The sequence below is a fragment of the Solanum tuberosum genome, unplaced genomic scaffold, assembly GCF_000226075.1.
Source record: "Solanum tuberosum cultivar DM 1-3 516 R44 unplaced genomic scaffold, SolTub_3.0 scf00289, whole genome shotgun sequence".
NCBI classification, from domain to species: domain Eukaryota; kingdom Viridiplantae; phylum Streptophyta; class Magnoliopsida; order Solanales; family Solanaceae; genus Solanum; species Solanum tuberosum.
In genome coordinates, this window is record NW_006239225.1 from 208,525 (window position 1) to 229,358 (window position 20,834).

At 33.3% G+C, this 20,834-nt stretch overlaps 1 protein-coding gene across 4 annotated transcripts; it reads right to left on the bottom strand.

The window, feature by feature from the left end:
- Positions 1-1,495: 1,495 nt before the first annotated feature.
- On the bottom strand, positions 1,496-20,381 carry LOC102590931 (probable plastid-lipid-associated protein 11). Of its 4 annotated transcripts, none has more exons than XM_006359527.2 (4): positions 19,844-20,381; positions 16,581-16,646; positions 16,166-16,308; positions 1,496-2,610 (listed from the first exon to the last, which is right to left on the bottom strand). In XM_006359527.2, the coding sequence occupies exons 1-3, from the start codon at positions 20,296-20,298 to the stop codon at positions 16,209-16,211; spliced, it is 621 nt and encodes a 206-aa protein (XP_006359589.1). In that variant the 5' UTR covers positions 20,299-20,381; the 3' UTR covers positions 1,496-2,610; positions 16,166-16,208. The 4 variants fall into 4 exon arrangements, with proteins under 4 accessions (XP_006359589.1, XP_006359588.1, XP_006359587.1 ...); XM_006359526.2 differs by lacking the exon at positions 1,496-2,610 and adding an exon at positions 13,251-13,344; XM_006359528.2 differs by lacking the exon at positions 1,496-2,610 and adding an exon at positions 15,964-16,073.
- Positions 20,382-20,834: the final 453 nt, after the last annotated feature.

A 20,834-nucleotide genomic window follows, 5' to 3' on the forward strand; every position in this document is an offset into this window, starting at 1 on the left:
AAATTAGATTATGTATTTTAATTGTCTAAACCAATGTAAAACTAAAGAACAAATATTCAATATTATTGTCATTCTTAGTGTTGAATTGATTTCCTTTTTGCATTAGTATTAATTTGATTTTGATTTAAGTTTTATTATAATTATCAACATCTATGAACTACAATCTTTATTGTACCATTCCGAATTATAAGTTTTAAACTTGAAATAATATATTAAAAGATAAAAATTATGAAATAGTATAAGAAATATTTTAAAATTATATCAAAGTAAATATTTTTATGTATAAAATAAAATTTTAAAATTACATATAATGTCGGGTTGATTTTTTTTAGTTAAAATCAAACCAACCCAAATATAGTCGGGTTTTTTTTTCCAATACCAAACCAAGTCAAACCAAATCACTAGTCGGATTTTTTTTTGATTTGACTCGATTTACGATTTGATTCAATTTTCAGTTCGATTTTGTACACCCCTAGAATTTGGCATACGAATTTCAGCCAATATGGAAATTCAAGAGCAATCAAGAGGCAATAAAGAGCCATTAAACAAAAACGTCTTTTTGCTTTAATTAGCAAAATGTTTTTGCCCTTGACATTCAAATAATCAAATGTTTGTAATTCAAATGTATATAGAAGACCAATAAATATATCACTTCTTCTGTAACGCTCTTTTTTATCTTCTCCCAAACACAATTAATTAGTCGGGTACAACAGATTTGTTTAACTGAAGTTTCCAATCACAATGTTAATTCGCAAAAGAATGAATTAATCGTATCGTAATAAGTTACAAATTATTCCACTAAAAATTTATAATTGCACTCCTCGATTTAATTTTGAAATATATCATTACATCTTATTTAACTCCTCATGTTAGAATTACTGACACCAATCAATTAAATCAAATTTCTGATAATTTAATTTATTAACTAACTTAATCCTTTATTATACAACTTATTTCACATGACGGATATGAAATCCACTTTCACGTGAAAACTTTTAAGTAATCATAAATGAGTGTCTTCTATCTCAAAACAGAGATATGTTCTATCAACTAATTATTATTTCACGAATGTGATTTGTCATTATCCAATCTACTAGAAATATTTTGAATCATAATAGAGTCTCACCTTTTAATATATTAAAACAATGAATCAAATTACATAGATCATAATAATTATATCAACATTAAGAGTATAAGTACATATAATATAGTGGACTAGACAAGTTGTTTATAAATATTCAGAACATAAATGAACCTCTCTACTTGGTCCGTTCAATACATACGGAATGACTAGCACAAGAAGTTAGAATTTAACATTTCCATAATTAAGATTGAATTGTACTTAATTTTGTGCTACAATCATCAAGATATTTGTCCTACTTCATCTTTGATCGTGAACATTAATTTATAACTTATAAGAACTAACAATTCTAATCTTCCGTGAATGAGTTAAATAACTCCATACACAAAATCATCTACTATAAAGTAAAGAACATACATATAAACCAAATGATCTATTCAAATAAAGACTTATTATATAAAGTTAAATAAAATAAACAATCTTCACACGGGATTAAAATATAATACTATAACTTAACCACATAGTTAGTAGTATATCCCAACCCTCTTGCTCCCGATGCTGCGAATAGAAGCAGGACAGCTAGTATGGCCAAAGTGAGGGTAGAAGTAGATTTGCTTAAACCCAAACTAAAACTGTATGCAGTATGGGTAGGATTGGAGGATGAGAGAATGCAACCTCCAAAGGTTTATGTCCAGAAAACTTGAATACGAGGAGACTCCATGATGATTTGTAGGGTTTGGGAAAAAAAAGAAGAGAAAGCCACAGAGACTAAAGAAAATGAGTTGATACCAAGCATGGTTGTACCTGTAAATGCGGTGCAGTCTGACAATGATAATACTGATGGAAAAGGTGAGAGTAATCTGAAAAAGAAGCAACAAAATTTACAAGGGGATCGATCTCACAACAATAATGATATCAAACCCATAGACATGCCCACAGTGACTGAAAGAGTGAGTAAAAAGTACAAAAAGAAGAAGAAACTCAAAAAGATGCCAAAAATAGAGGAGTTGAGTTATTTTTTTAAGCGCGTTCAATCATAAGAAAGATGTAGGGGATTGTCTACTTACACTACCAAGCAAATCCAAGTGGAGCAATCCAAATCAGGTGAAAGTCAGCATACACAGAAGAACCAGAACCTTTCACTTCAAAATGATCAAGTGGGGACAATTGCAAATGAATAAAGTAAGGAGGTTACAGTAGAAACTAAAGAAACAACTAATGTTTCTACTTCAAAGGAGAAGGTACAGGAATCCAGTAACATTGAGGAGAATGGTTGTAAGCAGCAGATTGGACAGGAACAGGAAGATACTATAGAAGAGACTTCTCAGCAAGACTTCAGTTCTAGTTCAACTAATCTGCCAACAGAAATCATTGAACAAAAAGGTGTGCATCTGGTAGTTGACTTCAAGACAGATCAACTATCACAGGCAGTTGAGAAAGCTGATGATGCACCAGCAGAGAATCCCTCATACAGGTATTTTCACTGAACACTGATGATACAGAGTTGATCCCCACTGGGGAGGCGGAATCTGTCCACAGAAAGAAAGTACTAGTACAGGATGAATTTTCACCAGAAGGAAGAGGAAGAAGCAAAAGGCAAAAAATCAAAACAATACCTTTCTGGAAAAGGAAAATGATATTTAGCTGACAAACATAACTCATCCTACATTGCTTGTATACCAAGTCCCACCGCTACTTAACAGCTAAGTTGCTCGGACTCGGATGCGGGTATCCGAGACAGATGCGAATCCGAGAGTTGAATTCGGCAAAATTTAAATTTTAAGATTCGAGGTGCGAATCTGAGTATAGATACGGGTGCAGGGATTCGGCTAAAAATATTCAATAATAATAATAAAAAATATATATATATAATAATAAAAATAAAAATAAAAATAAGTAGAATAGTAATAATAATAATATTAAATATACTTTTTAATATAAATCACAAGTAAAACGTAAAACACTATACTTAAAAGTATATATATTATAGATGTACAAACATAAACTAAATAAAATTAGAATTCGATTCAATTTGATTTGATTTTTCGATTTAATCCAAATAATGCACTCTCCTACATTGGACCATTTAAAAGTATAAATTAATTATAACTTGTTACTATTTATTTAAAATTATAATTCCTTTTATTTATTATAAAAAAATAATCATATATATATATAGCCTAACTTAAATTAGATAATACAATTCATAAAGTGTTGTGCGTTTCCCCTTCTTCTCCCAAGAAACCCTTCGCCTGCTCTATGTCTTTTCAAGAAAAAAAAGTTTTCCTCTGTTCTTTTTCAAGAAAAAGTCTTTGAATCCTTTCTTCTTTCCCATGGAGCCTTCGTCTCCTCTCTGTTCTTATACAAGAAAAAAGTTTTGGCTCCTCTCTCTGTACTTGCAACCTTTGCCTCTTCTCTATTCTTTTCCATGGAGAAACCAGATCTTGTGACAACTTCGGAGAAAAGTCGTCAACTTTCTACGGCCATGAAACTGATCTCTTCTTCCCCAATTTTTTTCTCGACTCTGATCAAGGTATCCGGATCGGATTGACCGAATCCGACACGCACCCCGCACCCGTGCTAGTAGCAGTGTCGCGTCAAGAAGGGTTCGGCTGCAAAAATGAATGAAGAGTCCCCGCAACATAGCTTAACAGATAGCTTAGAAATGCTTATTTTCCAATACTAGCCCAATTGATCACCTTCTCAGCAATCTCCAAGAAATTGCATCGTTCATCCAAAACCTAACCACATCACTCCATTATATTTACGCCGCCTCCTCCCCTTTACCGGAGGCCCTAGAGAATGTCTCTCCCGCCCTTATATTAATTGCCAATGCACCCCACCCTCATGTCTTGGCACCTTGTAGCTCTCATTGCCTATGTTGCGCGGACTCTTCATTTTTGTAGCTGAACCCATCTCGATGCGAAACTGGTGTGGGCGCGGGTGCGGGGTGCATGTCGGATTCGGTCAATCCGATCCAGATACTTTGACCAAAGCCAAGAAAAAATTTGGGAAAGAAGAGTTTAGTTTCATGGCCGCTGAAAGTTGACGACTTTTTTCCGACAAAGTTGTCACGAGATCTGGTTGCTCCATGGAAAAGAATAGAGAAGAGACAAAGCTTACAAGAAGAGAGAGAGGAGGCAGAGCTTTTTTCTTGTATAAGAACAGAGGAGACGAAGGCTCCATGGGGAAGAACAAAGGATTCAGAGTCTTTTTCTTGAAAAAGAACAGAGGAGAAAACTTTTTTTCTTGAAAAGAAACAGAGCAGGCGAATGGTTTCTTGGGAGAAGAAGGGGAAAGGCACGGCACTTTATGAATTGTATTATCTAATTTAAGTTAGGGTATATATATATATGATTATTTCTTTTTTATAATAAATAAAAGGAATTATATTTTTTTTCAATTAATTATTAACAAGGTATAATTAATTTATACTTTTAAATGCCCAAATGTAGGAAATCAATTCAAACTAACTACTACTACTACTACTAGTACTACTACAAAAATGATAAAATTGTTAATTTTACTATCATAAATAAGTTCCTTACTTCAAAAGTAAGGCAGTCCAAATCACCTTGGTCGTGCACCGCTTTCTATGTTAATAAACATGCTGAGCAAGAAAGAGGAGCACCTCGACTGGTAATAAATTATAAACCACTTAATAAAGCGTTACGATGGATCACATATCCTATTCCTAATAAAAAGGATTTATTAGATAGAGTTTATGATGCTATAATATTTTCTAAATTTGATCTAAAATCAGGTTATTGGCACATTCAGATAGCTGAGTCAGATAGGTTCAAAACAGCTTTTAATGTGCCAATGGGGAAATTTGAATGGAATGTTATGCCTTTTGGTTTAAAGAACACCCTATCTGAATTTCAGAAAATAATGAATGATATATTCATACCCTACAGTAATTTCATAATAGTCTATATAGATGATATCTTAGTATTTTTCAAAAATGTGGAAACTCATTTTAAACATCTTGAATTATTTAAAAAGATAATTATACAAAATGGCTTGGTTTTATCACAACCCAAGATGGCTTTGTTTAAAACAAATGTCAGGTTTCTTGGTCGTAATATTGAAAGAGGAAATATCAGCCCTAAATGGACATAATATTGAAAGAGGAAATATCAGCCCTATCAATAGAAGTATTGAATTTGCTTCTAAATTTCCTGCTGTTATTACTAACAAGACTCAGTTGCAGAGATTTCTTGGGAGTCTTAATTATGTTGCTCCTTTTATAAAGGATTTGGCAAAAGATACAGCTATTTTATATGACAGACTGAAAAATAATCTTAAGGCATGGTCAGATGATCATACTGAAGCAGTCAAAAGAATTAAAGAGAAGGTTAAAAACCTTCCTTGTCTAACGTTGGCCAATCCAAATTGGGTAAAAACGATAGAAACGAATGCTTCAGATATAGGATATGGTGGAGTATTAACTCAATATTGTCCTGATAATAAACGTCATTATATCATTCAATTTTATTCTGGCAAATAGAATACAGCCCATAAAAATTATGCCACTATAGCTAAAGAAATTTTAGCTATTGTAAAATGTGTTCTTAAATTTCAAGGTGATCTTTATAATCAAAAGTTTTTAATAAAAATTGATTGTCAAGCAGCTAAGTTTATGTTTAACAAAGATTGTAAACATGATGTTTCTAAACAAATGTTTGCAAGATGGCAAGCTTTACTAGCGCCCTTTTATTTTGAAATACAATATAAAAAAGGTGAAGATAATAGTCTTCCAGACTTTCTTACTAGAGAATATCTAAATTAATTATAATCAAATGCGAATTGTTCGCAGAATTCTCCTAATTGCTTTCTCTCATTTAAGCGATGTCGCTTAATCTATTGATTCAACTTAATTTCATTACACCAAGGAAAGTCCTTCCTGTACGCAAGTACTTATAAGCTTTCCATAGGTATAATCATCATAATTAATACTATGATTTTCTCCTCTAATGGCCTCCTGACCCTTTCTGCAAAGAGAGTTGGTAACCCATCTATAAACTTGGATTTCCAATGAGTGCTATTACACTCTGGTAATTCCATAACTCTACATAAGAACACATCCTTATAATACCTAAATGATGTAAGAGTCTTACATCTCAGGTTTTGAAGTAGAGTCCTGATGGTTTCACTATTATCCGACCATCTCCCTGAAAATGTTCTATAATATTTAGAACCAGTGTATAAACTGCATTCTGGGTATATTGTTCTCCTTCTTGTTTTACTGCCATGAGAACTTTATCTCTTTGATCCTGGTTGAGATAATTATCCCACCAACCTTTTAATTGGCCAGTAAAACCTGTTGTTATCATATCAACGATAGTCTTATCACTATTTTTGTTAGTTTTACAGATAGTACTGTACATAAGCATTCGATGGACAGTTGTATAAATTTGTCTATCGGTATAACCATCGATGTTCCATTCATTGATTTCCTTACCATTATAAGTATTAGTTATAATGTGTTCCATGTTCTTCCAACAAAACATCTTATGGAGTGGGCCTAGGATAGTAGTACGTACTTTGGATCGGTTTCCTTGCATATCTTTCTGAGATTTTATTAATATCATCAGAAAAATTATTATTATTACTAGGTTCTCCTTCTGAAAAATTCTCAGCATTTATAGGTTTTACACCACCTCCTTTGAATTTCTTTTCCAAGAAATTCTCAAGGTCTGAATAATCCTTGATCTTGAAGTCATCAATTTCTGGCGGAGGCTGAAGACTGCTATGAGCGACAATCTCTTTCTAGCATTGAGATATAGTTATGAGCATGTTTATACATAAACCAAGGAACGAATGCAACTAATTTATTAATTTTTGAATCAACAAGATCTTTATAAAATTCTTCTTGAAATTTATATTGTTCTTCTTTATTAAAATTCTTAAAAAACCATTTTCTAAATAGTTACCATTTTTTTCGCTGAAAATCTTTAGCGATTCTGGCTCTTGCCGGGGAACCCGGACTAAAATCTATCAATTTGTCAGACATCATAAAACAATATTACGAATCTAGTCCATCAGGAAAATTCATTTCAAATTCAGTTACATCTAAATCTGAGCTAGGTCTGGGGATAGGTCTAGCAATATTATCTTTATCAATTTTTATATTATCGCATCTATAAGTTTCTCTAATTTGCGAGGTAGATGCACACGAAGGAATCTGTACAATATAATCGACAGGAGATATATAAGAAGAATTAGATCTAGTTATTCTAGAGAACATGCTATAATTATCAATTTGCATGTTATTAACTGTTCAATTTCAGAAATATCCGTATTAATATTATTTCTAGGTTGGGTAGCATTCTCAATAACCCACTCTTGTGGAAAATCAATTTCTTCCCACTTGATAGGTCTTCTTGTGACTACCTTAGATTTATCAAAATTAGTTTCAATTAAAATAGTTTCATTTTTAAAATCAATTACTTTGCACATAGGATTCAAAGTATGCAATAATTTATAGTAAATTCTATAACATATACAAACAACTTCAGTGCCAGGCATATAATCATAACCATGAAGTTTAACATTAGAGAACTTAATGAGTTCTTATCCTGCAACGAAATCCGCAAGTTAGGATAAACATTAAAATAAACTGGTCCATAAGCAAGACTAGTTTGAATTGTCCCTATAAGAGACTTCTTCCAACTATGATTTCTACCATCACGTAAAGCTGCTATAAAACTTTCTGGTAGGCCTCGCAGAGTAAGGGGCTTAAAAGCCACATGTACTAGACCGATATGCATAAATATCCCTATAACAATCAAATTGCAAACTTTTATTCAAACTTTAAAAGAAACTCAAAAAATGTTACAAAGAGAGAGAGAGAGGGGGTTCTGAAACCTGTCTCATTACTACAACTTAAGTCCTCTTATATAGAGGTAGAAAACTTTAAAATGAATAAAAAGATGGCCCACACTGTTTCTAATGGCCAATAAGAAAATGATCAGACCGACAATATAATGTGGCCTTTACTTATACACTTTGGCCAGCTCCACTAACCTTAATAAAAGTTTTGGCATATTACATGTGGCCAACAAACTTTTTTCTAGCTTTATTAAAGTCTTAATTATTTTGTCTAAGGGGCCCTTATTCTTTGGCTTTTCCTTTGACAGTTGTAGATGTGCTGGAAGATTCTTCCAATTGTTGTTGAATTTTGCTGAAGAGAGCGTCTAAATCTTCGTCTTCATTGCTATCAACATCTTGGTCTTCTCCCGCTAGACATGTGGCATCATCCTCATCGTTGGTATGACTTGCTGACGCCATGGAGATATCATCCTTAATATCAATATCTAGATTTTTCATCAAATCCTTTTTAACTTCTTCCATGTATAAGGCTATAGCCTCTAATCTAGAAACAATTCCCCTTTTCATGTGGAGTTTTCGTGAGATCTGCTTAAAGGGGCTCAGAGAATCCTCTTGTGGTTCAGATATTTCTTGAACATGATAATTATTAATCTTATCATTTATTAGATCCAGGATTTCTTGACCATGGACTTTGCCATCAAGGTCTTTGTTGATTAATTTACTCCAAAACTTTGTATAAAAAGTTCGTAGTAAACAAGGGAATCCTTCAGAAGTGCTATTAACTTCGACATTCCACTTCATAATCCATGGAACGGAGAATTCTATAAAAAAAATACATTACCACCATTCCTTCGAAGAAGATATTATCTTGCGCCATACTCTTGAGTTTGGGAGATATATCTACCCAATCTGCGTATAAGCTTTTGTATTAATCATAGGATTAATTATGATGATTATACCTATGGAAAGCTTATAAGTGCTTGCGTACAGGAAGAAATTTCCTTGTGTAATGAAATTAAGTTGAATCAACAGATTAAGTGACATCACTTAAATGAGAGAAAGCAATTAGGAGAATTCTGCGAACAATTCGCATTTGATATTCCCAAGCAAAAATCTAAGGAAAAGGAATATACTCCTAAAAAGAAAAAATCTTCCAAAAAAGATAATGAAAAGTGGAAGAAATAGAGAATTGAAAAGAAGCTTAGAAGAGCTGAGGAAGGAAAAGGAGACTCTTCTAAGAGAAGGAAAAAGTATCGCCAGAATTATAATAAGGCGGATACTTGCCACAAATGTGGAAGATTTGGTCATTACGCCAAAGATTGTCGAGTCAAGGAAAAGATTAAAAGCCTTGATATAGATGACAACATAAAGGATTCTCTTATAATTCAATTCTGAGTCAGAAAGATCAGAATCAGAAGTTAGCAGTGGTAGAGGGTCCTCAACAAGTGAAGATCTTAAAGCTCTTCAACAAGAAGATTATATGACTTCTGAAGATGAATGTTCACCTTGCCAGCAAGGGATGGCATGTGAAAAGGATAATGATGAAGATGATCTTTATAATATCTATTCTCAATTTAAAGAATTGAGTCTTAATGTTATTGATAATGACAAAGTTTTGGAGCCCTTACAAAATATCAAAGATCCAGATATAAGAGCTCAAATTATTGATAAAATTAGTAATACTTCTACCAGTAAGGACAAGGATCATATTCCTGAGCAAATACCTACTAAAGAAGGTTCATATACCATGGCAGAGGTTAAAAATCTCTTACTGAAAAGGAGAAAATTAATAAGTTCTCCTACTACTATCAGTGATTTAAAAAAGGAGATTGATAATCTCAAAGATGATATTGTCCATCTAAAAGAAAAAAATGTGGTTATAGAGGTTAGACTGGATGCTATCCAAACTCGTCAGGATTTAGATAATGTTTCTGAATCATCATCTTCTATTGAAGGAGAAAATAATAGTCTTGATTTTATGAAAAATATTTGTTTGAAAAATAATAAAAACAGACTTTTTATACAGTCTTAAAGCGTTTACTTCTCAAAAGTTTTATACTAAAATCACTCTTCTTATAGATTACAATTATAAAAAGAGTTTATAGCCCTTATTGATAGCGCGGCTGATTTAAATTGTATCCAAGAAGGACTTATACCTTCAAGATATTTTCATAAGACTACTCATAGCCTTCGTTCTGCTAATGGTATATTGAATTTAAATTACCTAAAGCTTTTATTTGTAAAGGAAAGAGTTATGTTCCTCAAAGCTTTGTTTTAGTAAAAAATGTAACCAATCAAATCATTTTAGGTGTTCCTTTTATAAATGATACTTTCTCACTTACTCATTGGGATAATAATAAAGTTATTGGTACTTGGAATAATAAACCTTTTATACTCGAGTTTGTTACAAAACCCTTTACTAGGATGATAAATGATTTAACTAATAAATTAATTTCAAAAAATAATCAAGTTAATTTTATAAAGCAAGAAATTAATAGTATAGAAATAGATCATATTTTACAAAATCTTAAATTACAGGAAAAGATTGCTATCTTAGCTAATCAATTCTCTCTTGATATTTGCAGAGATCACCCTAATGCTTTTTGGAACAGGAAAAATTATCTTAGCTAATCAGTTCTCTCTTGATATTTGCGGAGATCACCCTAATGCTTTTTGGAACAAGAAAAAGCATGTAGTTAGTCTTTCATATGACGATGATTTTGATGAGAATAATATTCCAACCAAGGCAAGACCTTGTCAGATGAACTCGGAATATTTGGAGTTATGCAAAAAGGAAATAAGTTCCTTACTTCAAAAGGGCCTAATAAGGCAGTCCAAATCACCTTGGTCGTGCACCGCTTTCTATGTTAATAAACATGCTGAGCAAGAAAGAGGAGCACCTCGACTGGTAATAAATTATAAACCACTTAATAAAGCGTTACGATGGATCAGGTATCCTATTCCTAATAAAAAGGATTTATTAGATAGAGTTTATGATGCTATAATATTTTCTAAATTTGATCTAAAATCAAGTTATTGGCATATTCAGATAGCTGAGTCAGATAGGTTCAAAACAGCTTTTAATGTGCCAATGGGGAAATTTGAATGGAATGTTATGCCTTTTGGTTTAAAGAACGCCCTATCTGAATTTCAGAAAATAATGAATGATATATTCATACCCTACAGTAATTTCATAATAGTCTATATAGATGATATCTTAGTATTTTTCAAAAATGTGGAAACTCATTTTAAACATCTTGAATTATTTAAAAAGATAATTATACAAAATGGCTTGGTTTTATCACAACCCAAGATGGCTTTGTTTAAAACAAATGTCAGGTTTCTTGGTCGTAATATTGAAAGAGGAAATATCAGCCCTATCAATAGAAGTATTGAATTTGCTTCTAAATTTCCTGCTGTTATTACTAACAAGACTCAGTTGCAGAGATTTCTTGGGAGTCTTAATTATGTTGCTCCTTTTATAAAGGATTTGGCAAAAGATACAGCTATTTTATATGACAGACTGAAAAATAATCTTAAGGCATGGTCAGATGATCATACTGAAGCAGTCAAAAGAATTAAAGAGAAGGTTAAAAACCTTCCTTGTCTAACGTTGGCCAATCCAAATTGGGCAAAAACGGTAGAAACGGATGCTTCAGATATAGGATATGGTGGAGTATTAACTCACTATTGTCATGATAATAAACGTCATTATATCATTCAATTTTTTTCTGGCAAATGGAATATAGTCCAGAAAAATTATGCCACTATAGCTAAAGAAATATTAGCTATTGTAAAATGTGTTCTTAAATTTCAAGGTGATCTTTATAATCAAAAGTTTTTAATAAAAACTGATTGCCAAGCAGCTAAGTTTATGTTTAACAAAGATTGTAAACATGATGTTTCTAAACAAATGTTTGCAAGATGGCAAGCTTTACTAGCCCCCTTTGATTTTGAAATATAATATAAAAAAGGTGAAGATAATAGTCTTCCAAACTTTCTTACTAGAGAATATCTAAACTAATTATAATTCTTTGCCTTTTCCAGGATGAGACCCTCATGGCCCCCTCCAAGAAGGGGAAGAGGACGCGGCATAGCTGGAACAGCTGGAAGGGGAGGTCATATCCTTGCCCAAATAGGGAATAAGCAATTAATATCAGCAAATATTGCTTCATCAAGCAACAGTGGTATTAATACAAACCACCCACTGTACAAGGAATTTATGGATTTTATGAAATCCAAAAAAGGATCGGAAAATAATCCTCCGATCTATTCCTCAGCCTTAATAGAGGAAGAGACGACAAAAGTATTTGACCAAAATGATAAAAAGAAAGTTATACTTCTTTTAGAATATACTGATTTACGATGGAAGCATGATCCATGGCAGCTAATGGCTAGGTATTTAGACTCAGTCTGTTATACTACGACTGCGTATATATACAGAATGCATTATGAGATTATACTCTCATCAACAGGGTCAGCAAAATTTCAGCATTTTTACCCTACTACTACCAGAAAAGTTTATAAATTTTCCAAAATCATTATAAAAAAGATTATTATTCCTGAAGAATGGGGAATGAGCCCATCAAAGGAAAGGGATTATATCCATCCGGAGCAGAAAGTCGCAGTTAAATATAATTATTGGGATTACGTGGACAGCTTTAATAAAGCGTTATTATATGAAAATGCCAATAAAAAACATTCTTGGTTTATAAAGATTTGTTCTAATGTCTTTACTCAACCAATCCCAAATTGGTTTTGTAAATGGTGGACTTTATACGGTCCTTCAATAAAAAATTTACCGGATCAATACAAAAGCTTATACGCAGAATGGGTAGATATATCTCCCAAACTCATGAGTATGGCGCAAGATAATATCTTCTTCGAAGGAATGGCGGTAATGTATTTTTTTTATAGAATTCTCCGTTCCATGGATTATGAAGTGGAATGTCGAAGTTAATAGCTCTTCTGAAGGATTCCCTTGTTTACTACGAACTTTTTATACAAAGTTTTGGAGTAAATTAATCAACAAAGACCTTGATGGCAAAGTCCATGGTCAAGAAATCCTGGATCTAATAAATGATAAGATTAATAATTATCATGTTCAAGAAATATCTGAACCACAAGAGGATTCTCTGAGCCCCTTTAAGCAGATCTCACGAAAACTCCACATGAAAGGGGAATTGTTTCTAGATCAGAGGCTATAGCCTTATACATGGAAGAAGTTAAAAAGGATTTAATAAAAAATCTGGATATTGATATTAAGGATGATATCTCCATGGCTTCAGCAAGTCATACCAACGATGAGGATGATGCCACATGTCTAGCGGGAGAAGGCCAAGACGTTGATAGCAATGAAGACGTAGATTTAGACGCTCTCTTCAGCAAAATTCAACAACAATTGGAAGAATCTTCCAGCACATCTACAACTGTCAAAGGAAAAGCCAAAGAATAAGGCCCCTTAGACAAAATAATGAAGACTTTAATAAAGTTAGAAAAAAGTTTGTTTGCCACATGTAATATGCCAAAACTTTTATTAAGGTTAGTGGAGCTAGCCAAAGTGTATAAGTAAAGGACATATTATATTATCGGTCTGATCGTTTTCTTATTGGCCATTAAAAAAAGTGTGGGCCGTCTTTTTATTCATTTTTAAGTTTTCTATCTCTATATAAGAGGACTTAAGTTGTAGTAATGAGGCAAGTTTCAGAACCCCCTCTCTCTCTCTTTGTAACATTTTTTGAGTTTCTTTTAAAAGTTTGCAATTTGGTTGATATTTTGGGGTCCTCCGTAAGGTACTATTCTTTTTACTACTTTGCATTTTTTTATGTGCTAAGCCCAATGATAGGCTAAACTGTTTGTGTTGAGCTGTAGCATACTAAGTTACTATAAGGTGGCGTTGTGTTTATTATGTTGACAGATTAAATAGTTAGATTAAGGTCAGACATAGTTTAACCCAGGCTAGTTTATGAAAGGCCACTGAAGGAATTCGTTGGATTATCCATGTCAAGGGCGGACCCGGATAGTAGGGGCAGTTCATACACTGTTGCCAGGATTAACTATGTTCGTAAAGGTTCCTAATAGTTTGACTGTGCGATCCGTTGTCATTGTAATTATTATTATTATTATTATTATTATTATTATTAATAATAGTGAATATTTTTAGCCGAATCTCTGCACCCGTTTCCATACTCGAATTCGCATCCCAAATCTTAAAATTTAAATTTTGCCAAATCCGACTATCGAATTCGCATCCGTCTCGGATACCCGCACTTGGGTCCGAGCAACTTAGCCCATTGCCCATACACCAGCTCCTAGGTCCACAAAAGCCCTTTGCTGAAGTCATCTATCCCGTTTCCCGTCTAGCCTAGAGATGCTTATTTGTTCAACATCTAACCAACATCCTCCACCCTCCACCTTCAAAACTTGCATTATTCATCACCCACCTGAACCTACACCACTTTGTTCTAGATTTAGTTGTTTTTCCTTTAATTTTAACCAGAATATCCTTGACTACCAACGCAAACAAAAACTTCCCATTCATCAACTTAAGTACACTTTTTTATACTTCGTTTGAAATCTCAAATAAATGTCAACTAGATGAAACGGAGAGATAACTATGGGACTAGTAAAGTGGATAGTTTTGTTTGAAATGCCTCGTTCTCCATTACATTTAATGGGAAATGTGAGAATACAGGTTAGCTATATTTGGATAACCAAGGGACAAATAATGCTAAAAACTATAGGAACCAAAATATTCAAACTTTGGCACAACTTAAATGACTTCTCAATCACAATTCATAAGAATACAATCAAAACAAATTGCTTTACCTTCAAGTCTAGATTTTACACTATAAAATAAAATAATAAATAATAGTCATGATTGTAAGAAGAGATTCAATTGAACTAGGCCATACGGTGGAAAAGTTCTTGCACTAATCAACTTAACACATTGCTACAATCACAGTGAGAATACAAAGTGCACAAATGAAGATCTTATTGTATATGGCCATCTTCACATTTCAATGTCAACAATATAGCTATGTGTTCTTTTATTCCTATTCCTTAAAAGGATTGTATAACAAAACTCAAGTAAATTCTTGATGTATGTAAAGGTGTTTCCACGTTCAGATGAATAAATGTAATATAATAATCTTCCGTAATTGTCTACGTTTAGAGAAGTAAATGGAAAAACAACTACATGACCACAACCAAAAAAAACCAAGGGATAGTTTGTATGGCAATTTGGAAAAGAAAACTATTATCAACTTGGAAAGTCAATGGGGTACTAAAAGCAAGACTATGTTACAGTTCTCCCATGTTTGGTAGGTGAAACTAAGTACGAGATTAGCCCTTTATAAATGTAGGGAAAATTAGGTGTTTTCTAGCCAGTCATCAATAAGAAACAGGCAAGATAGTAATGAACTGTGATTGGTCAAAACTTTGACTAGCGACTTGTTGCAACCTGCCCAACCTGCCCAGCATGCCCATACAGATCAAGCATGTTTCTGTTTTAATGTGAATGAAACCATTTCTAAAAATGAAAAGGGAAACAAACTAAGTATGCTACTGCTTTATCACGAGTGAAACAATTTCTTAAAATCAAAAGGAATGTACCAAGTATGTTTCTTCTTTAGCACATACAGAATTATTTCTCAAAACAAAATGGAATCCTCCTCTTGGGGTTGGTAACTTAGTTACTGCTGTAGTGCAAATGAAAATATTTCTCAAAATGAAATTAAAGGAATCCTCTTGAGGTTGCAAAGGTCCTCTAACTCTCACACGTATTCCTACATGGACTTAAAAAATTGGTTGGGTCGTCTTTATGCATTACATATTTACAAAAACATTTTGAAGAAGATTACCCTTTTTTTACCAGACAAGGTACTTAGTTGATTTAGCAACGTTAGGAAACCCGGAGACACATGTGTACTGGAGATAAACTGATCGTGCAAAACTAAGAAGGATACACAATTAAATCGGTTAAAAAGATAAGTCATACATTGTCAACATAGAGGTATTACTGAATAAATTTATTTACATATTTCACATAAATGAAGGTACAAATTCTGCCTCATTAGTGACTCAGTCTTATGACAATAAATTAAATGTCTCCGCTTAACATTACAAAATCATGGTTACAAAGAGGATGGTACAGCACCTATACATTCAGAACAAGGATAAAAATTATAGGAAACATAATCTCTCCAGTTATATCAGCATGAAGATGAGAGTTCAAAGAAAGAAACTTACAGTAAAATTTATGTACAGAGATAGCGGAAGACAAATCCGACAATCATTCTTTCCAAGTATAAGGAGCACGTTCAACAATCAGGTAGTCTTGCCTGATATCTTTGACTACTCGAATATCATCATCAAGGTACACAGTCTCAAACCTATACAAAGGTTATTCAAATCATCATTGACCCAAGCAAATAGTAATCTGAAGACACTTCCTGACTCGAGCAAGAAAATTGAGGATAAGTGGGAAAGAAAGAGAAAAAAAGGACGAAGCAAATGCTTGAGATAAAGTACTTTGAAAGGCACTTCAACTTCCTAAGCACTATACCTTGCAATCAACTGTATGGAGAACTCCTCATATATCATATATCACTTGGTGGATTATAAATGTTGTTAATCGAGACAATTAAAGAATACAAACACTTACCACCCTTGTCCAAATGGAGGTAGAGGAAATTCCCAATTTTTTCCACGCAGAACTGCACTTGTGAATCTACGACATAGAAGCAATTGTCAATAGACCATGATAAAGAACAAAGTATAACAACTGTTGCAAGACAAGCAAATACTATCTCTGTCCTATTATCAGTATTCTCTAATGTTTCAAGAAATTTCTCACCCCTAACTAGAAGTAAATTTACCAATTTTTAGGTGACTCACCTAACTTGTAGAGTCTGTTCCAGAAAAGTTTATTAGCATACAACAACAAACAACAATGCCTCAACCCCAAATGAATCTTCAATATTCATCATCTCTATTTGGCACGTCTCACCCCACTATAAGATCGACTAACTTCTTTATCCACGTCCAGAAAAGATCGTTATCATGAAATGCAACAATCCAAGTTAAATTACTGTAATTTGGACTTAACATTTAATTAACTAAAGTAAAGTTTTAATAATGAGCATCAAAAAGGTACTGCAAGAGTACGAAAAAGGTGAAAGTTATACTTTTTCAACAACTACATCAAATTCATAGTCTAAAAAAAATCAAAAAGCTGGTTTACATTTTCCATTTCCCTATCCTTACACCAAGACAAAAGTCCCTGTAAACATCTGTCTTTCACATAAGAGAGTAGCTGCTTTTTTTTCCTTCAAAGCATCTTTTGTTTCTAACCATAAAAGTTGCATCTTTTTCTTCCCAAATTGATGAGTTTCATTCGATTGGCAAGGGTTTCCAGATTTGGGTTACCACACACTTCCATTTGGGCGATTTGTTCTTGAGGAGAGTTATTAACCTTTTGGGGACCACTCAAAGTCGATCCAGTGAATGGTAATAAAGAGGTTTAGTTCGATATTAGAAGGGGTTGGTCTTGTTAGTTAGCTTGGGGAGCTTGAGAAAGAGGGGAAAATTGAGATAGGGGAAAGAGTATGAGGGATTTGGGGGAAAGAGGAGTTGTCAGGTTTGGGTTGGGGGGGACCCTAAGGTCCTCTGTCTGCATCTCCACTGCTGGAAAAGAGGAAACCAATGACTAACAGTGACAAATTCAAGAGAGGACACTTTTTGTTCTTTGGTATTAACTTTTTTATCCTCTCCAATCAGCTATCAAGCAATATTTGTTTAAACTAGACTATACAGTGTGGGGAAAATAACTTTCAATCTCTCAGGTTCCATCCATTTGTCCAACGAGAATCTTATTTTTAACCCATTACCAATCTTATACATATTTTTTGTTGGAAATCATCCCACATATTAGTAGTCTGCGAGATTCTTGACCCCCAAACCACCATCGGTTTTGTCTCTCATCACCGACTGGCATTTAACTAAATGAAATTTCTATTTAAATTTGTCTTCCCATAGGAATTCACTTCTCAGGGAATTCACTTTCTTCTCAACTTTTGTTGGGATAGACAGAAGCGACATTAAATAAATTGGCACATCATCTAAACACACCATTCATCAAAGTAAGTCTACCTCCAAAAGATGAAATTTGTTTTTTTCCAAGGAGCCATTGTCTTCACACACTTGCCAATCACCCCTTGAACACTCCCACATCATTGTGCTTGGCACCAAGTAGATGACCCAAATAAACAGTATGGAAACAATCATATGTAATTTGCGTAAGGAATGACCAGTTCACATGATCATAAGCCTTTTCCAAATCTAACTTGCGTTAAGCTTTTTTTCTAAATTGCTGATCTATACACTCATTCACTAAGAAAACAGCACCAACAATGTGGACTAATGGATTCTTACTTTTTTTTCTTTTCTCTATCTACTGGTCTACAAACTTCAACGTGGTAAATGGATACTGTGCTGTTTGACCATGGAAAAGTTATTGACATCGTGCAAAATTTTGTCCAGAAACTTCTTGTTTAAGTTTCTCTAGAAAATGTTTACAAAAAGTTTTCTTTTCAAAAACTGTTTACGAAAGATGTCAGGGTGAAATACAATAAAAACCTTTCTTCCAGTCACATAACATTCAAAAAACAGTAACTACTATCTTTTTTTCTTTTTTTTTATGACAAGGGAAACTCGCAGCCGCTACCCTTTGGGTGCTAACCCTGCTCCAAACCAATACTTCTTTACAAACTTGTTTTTTTCCAAAGTATTTTTACGAAACTGTTTCCAGAATTATCCAGGCAGTAACATTGTTAGTATCTATTTAGAAGTGATTCAAAATTAAAATATCCCTTTTGGGACAAGACACAAGATTTTGTGAAAAAGTGTTGCCCATTCTTTATAGGATACACCTACTTTGTGAACAATTGCCATCTTATCTTAAAGGTTACATTTATTCTTGAGAAGGTGTATGTTAGTTACTTGTTGAATCTCAATAAATACCTATCCCACTTTACAGAAATTCTACATCAGAATTCTTCACCTTGGCTTTTTATTTAAGAGTCCCTTTTCTTTACTCACTCTTAATTGAAATCTATTTGAGCGCACATTAGAAGATTGACATAACCGTTTTTTTGCATCCAAACCATTTATCTCTTCTTTTATAATCAACTCTAATGTCTGTTGAGAAGTGATTCAAAAGCTACTTGACCAAGTCTTCAGGAGTTTGTTTGTTAGTTTCCTTTATCTTAGCAAGTTTAGATATATTAGTAGCTAATTAGTTATGAGTCGGTTAGTGAACCTAGATTTTAGTATTTTCAGTTTTACAGGAAGCCTATTTATTGAGGCAGGTCTTTGTTGCTTCCATCATTAATAAGAAAAAGAAGACTGCAGTAAATTTTACTTCTCTTTTGCTCTATTTTTCTGTTCACTTTCCACTTTACTTCATTTTTCTTTCCAACAATGTCTTGTTTGTTGATTAAATGTTCCTCTTGGCATTACCATCCGTCAATAAGAACTTGAGATTGGGCCAAACTCAACTTCAAAAACTGGCTCATAAGGTGAGAATCGTCCTTATAAAGAGTCACATAACTCCCATCCCCCCTGATGTATGAGTCCACACTCCCCCCACTAATGTATGATTCAACACTACCCACACACCCATAACTGTACATCTAGACCATGGACAATACAAGATGGGAAGCCAATAACAAGTAATCAAAGAATATAAGATGGGTAGCGTTCCCTTCAATACAAAGAACGGTATACCACTGAGTTAACATGTATGTTTTCTATAATTTTGCACCTAAGAGTTTCCTTCTTTACAAAGAACCCTAAGTATAAAATATGCATACAATCAAATCCCTATTATTTTTCCAACAAATATATCAAAGAGAGAATGATAGTGACCTGAAATTCACACGCTGAGAAGATGCAACTTCAATAGTAGACCGAACAAAGAAAACCCCATCAGGTGGGAAAGTAATCACATTGTTAAGAGTTTTATTCTCAACATCAATAACCTGAAGAGCATCACCAGCTTTAGTACCAAAAAAGGGGGCATTCTTAATAATATAAAGCTGCTCTTTCTCGGTAGTCCAAAGCAAACGCCAAGTGGCCGAAAGGGAACTTCCAGTAGTTACAGTGTCATGTCCAATGGAACCCAAATCATCAATAGCCTGGATTATTTGTGAAAGCTTTTGGGGGTCAGATTGAGTCCTGAGACCACGTTCTTGGTCTGAAATCAGGTTGAGAAGATGGGTTTTTTGGGATTGAGATGTGAGGGAAGAAGAATGGATGGGTCTTTTGTGGGATTTGGGTTTAGAAGGGAAGGAATTTGGAAAAGAGAAGAAGCAGGTTGCCATTTTTGCTCTTTGGAAGAAACAAGTGGCCTTCGTGAACCTGTGTTTTTTTTATCTTTGGTAATTCGTGGGAAATTCATAATCATATACGAATTTGAACAGCAATTAGTACAGGATGATTTTCAAATCTTAGGCTATTAAGAGCCTGTTTAAAAACTCCTTGGTGTAACTTGATTTAATTATATTTTTAACTTTTTTTTCTTTTTATTTCTATTTTTATATTATTATTTTTATTATTCTAAAAATTCTAAGAATATATATTTTTATTTTATATTATTAATTTCTAAGAATATATTTCACGAAGGATCTGTTTGGAAAGCCACCTGGTAATTGGAATTACACAATCTAGTAATTATGATGACAATTGTTTTGTTTGTCACGACGTAATTATAAATGTATTATTTGGTTGCACAATTGCAATCATAATGTTATATTAAATTTTAAAAATAAAAGTTAATTATCTAAAAATAAAAAATAAAAAATTATATTAGACAAATAAAAAACTTTATAAACTATATTGAATTAAATATTTAAGATAT

What these genes read in the sequence shown, in the direction of transcription:
- LOC102590931 (XM_006359527.2), bottom strand. Translation starts at nt 20,298, where the DNA reads ATGGCAACCTGCTTCTTCTCTTTTCCAAATTCCTTCCCTTCTAAACCC. An exon ending in TCTCAGCGTGTGAATTTCAG is followed by an intron (nt 16,647 to 19,843) that starts GTCACTATCATT and finishes TCTATGTCGTAG; the next exon opens with ATTCACAAGTGCAGTTCTGC. An exon ending in CCTCCATTTGGACAAGGGTG is followed by an intron (nt 16,309 to 16,580) that starts GTAAGTGTTTGT and finishes ACCTTTGTATAG; the next exon opens with GTTTGAGACTGTGTACCTTG.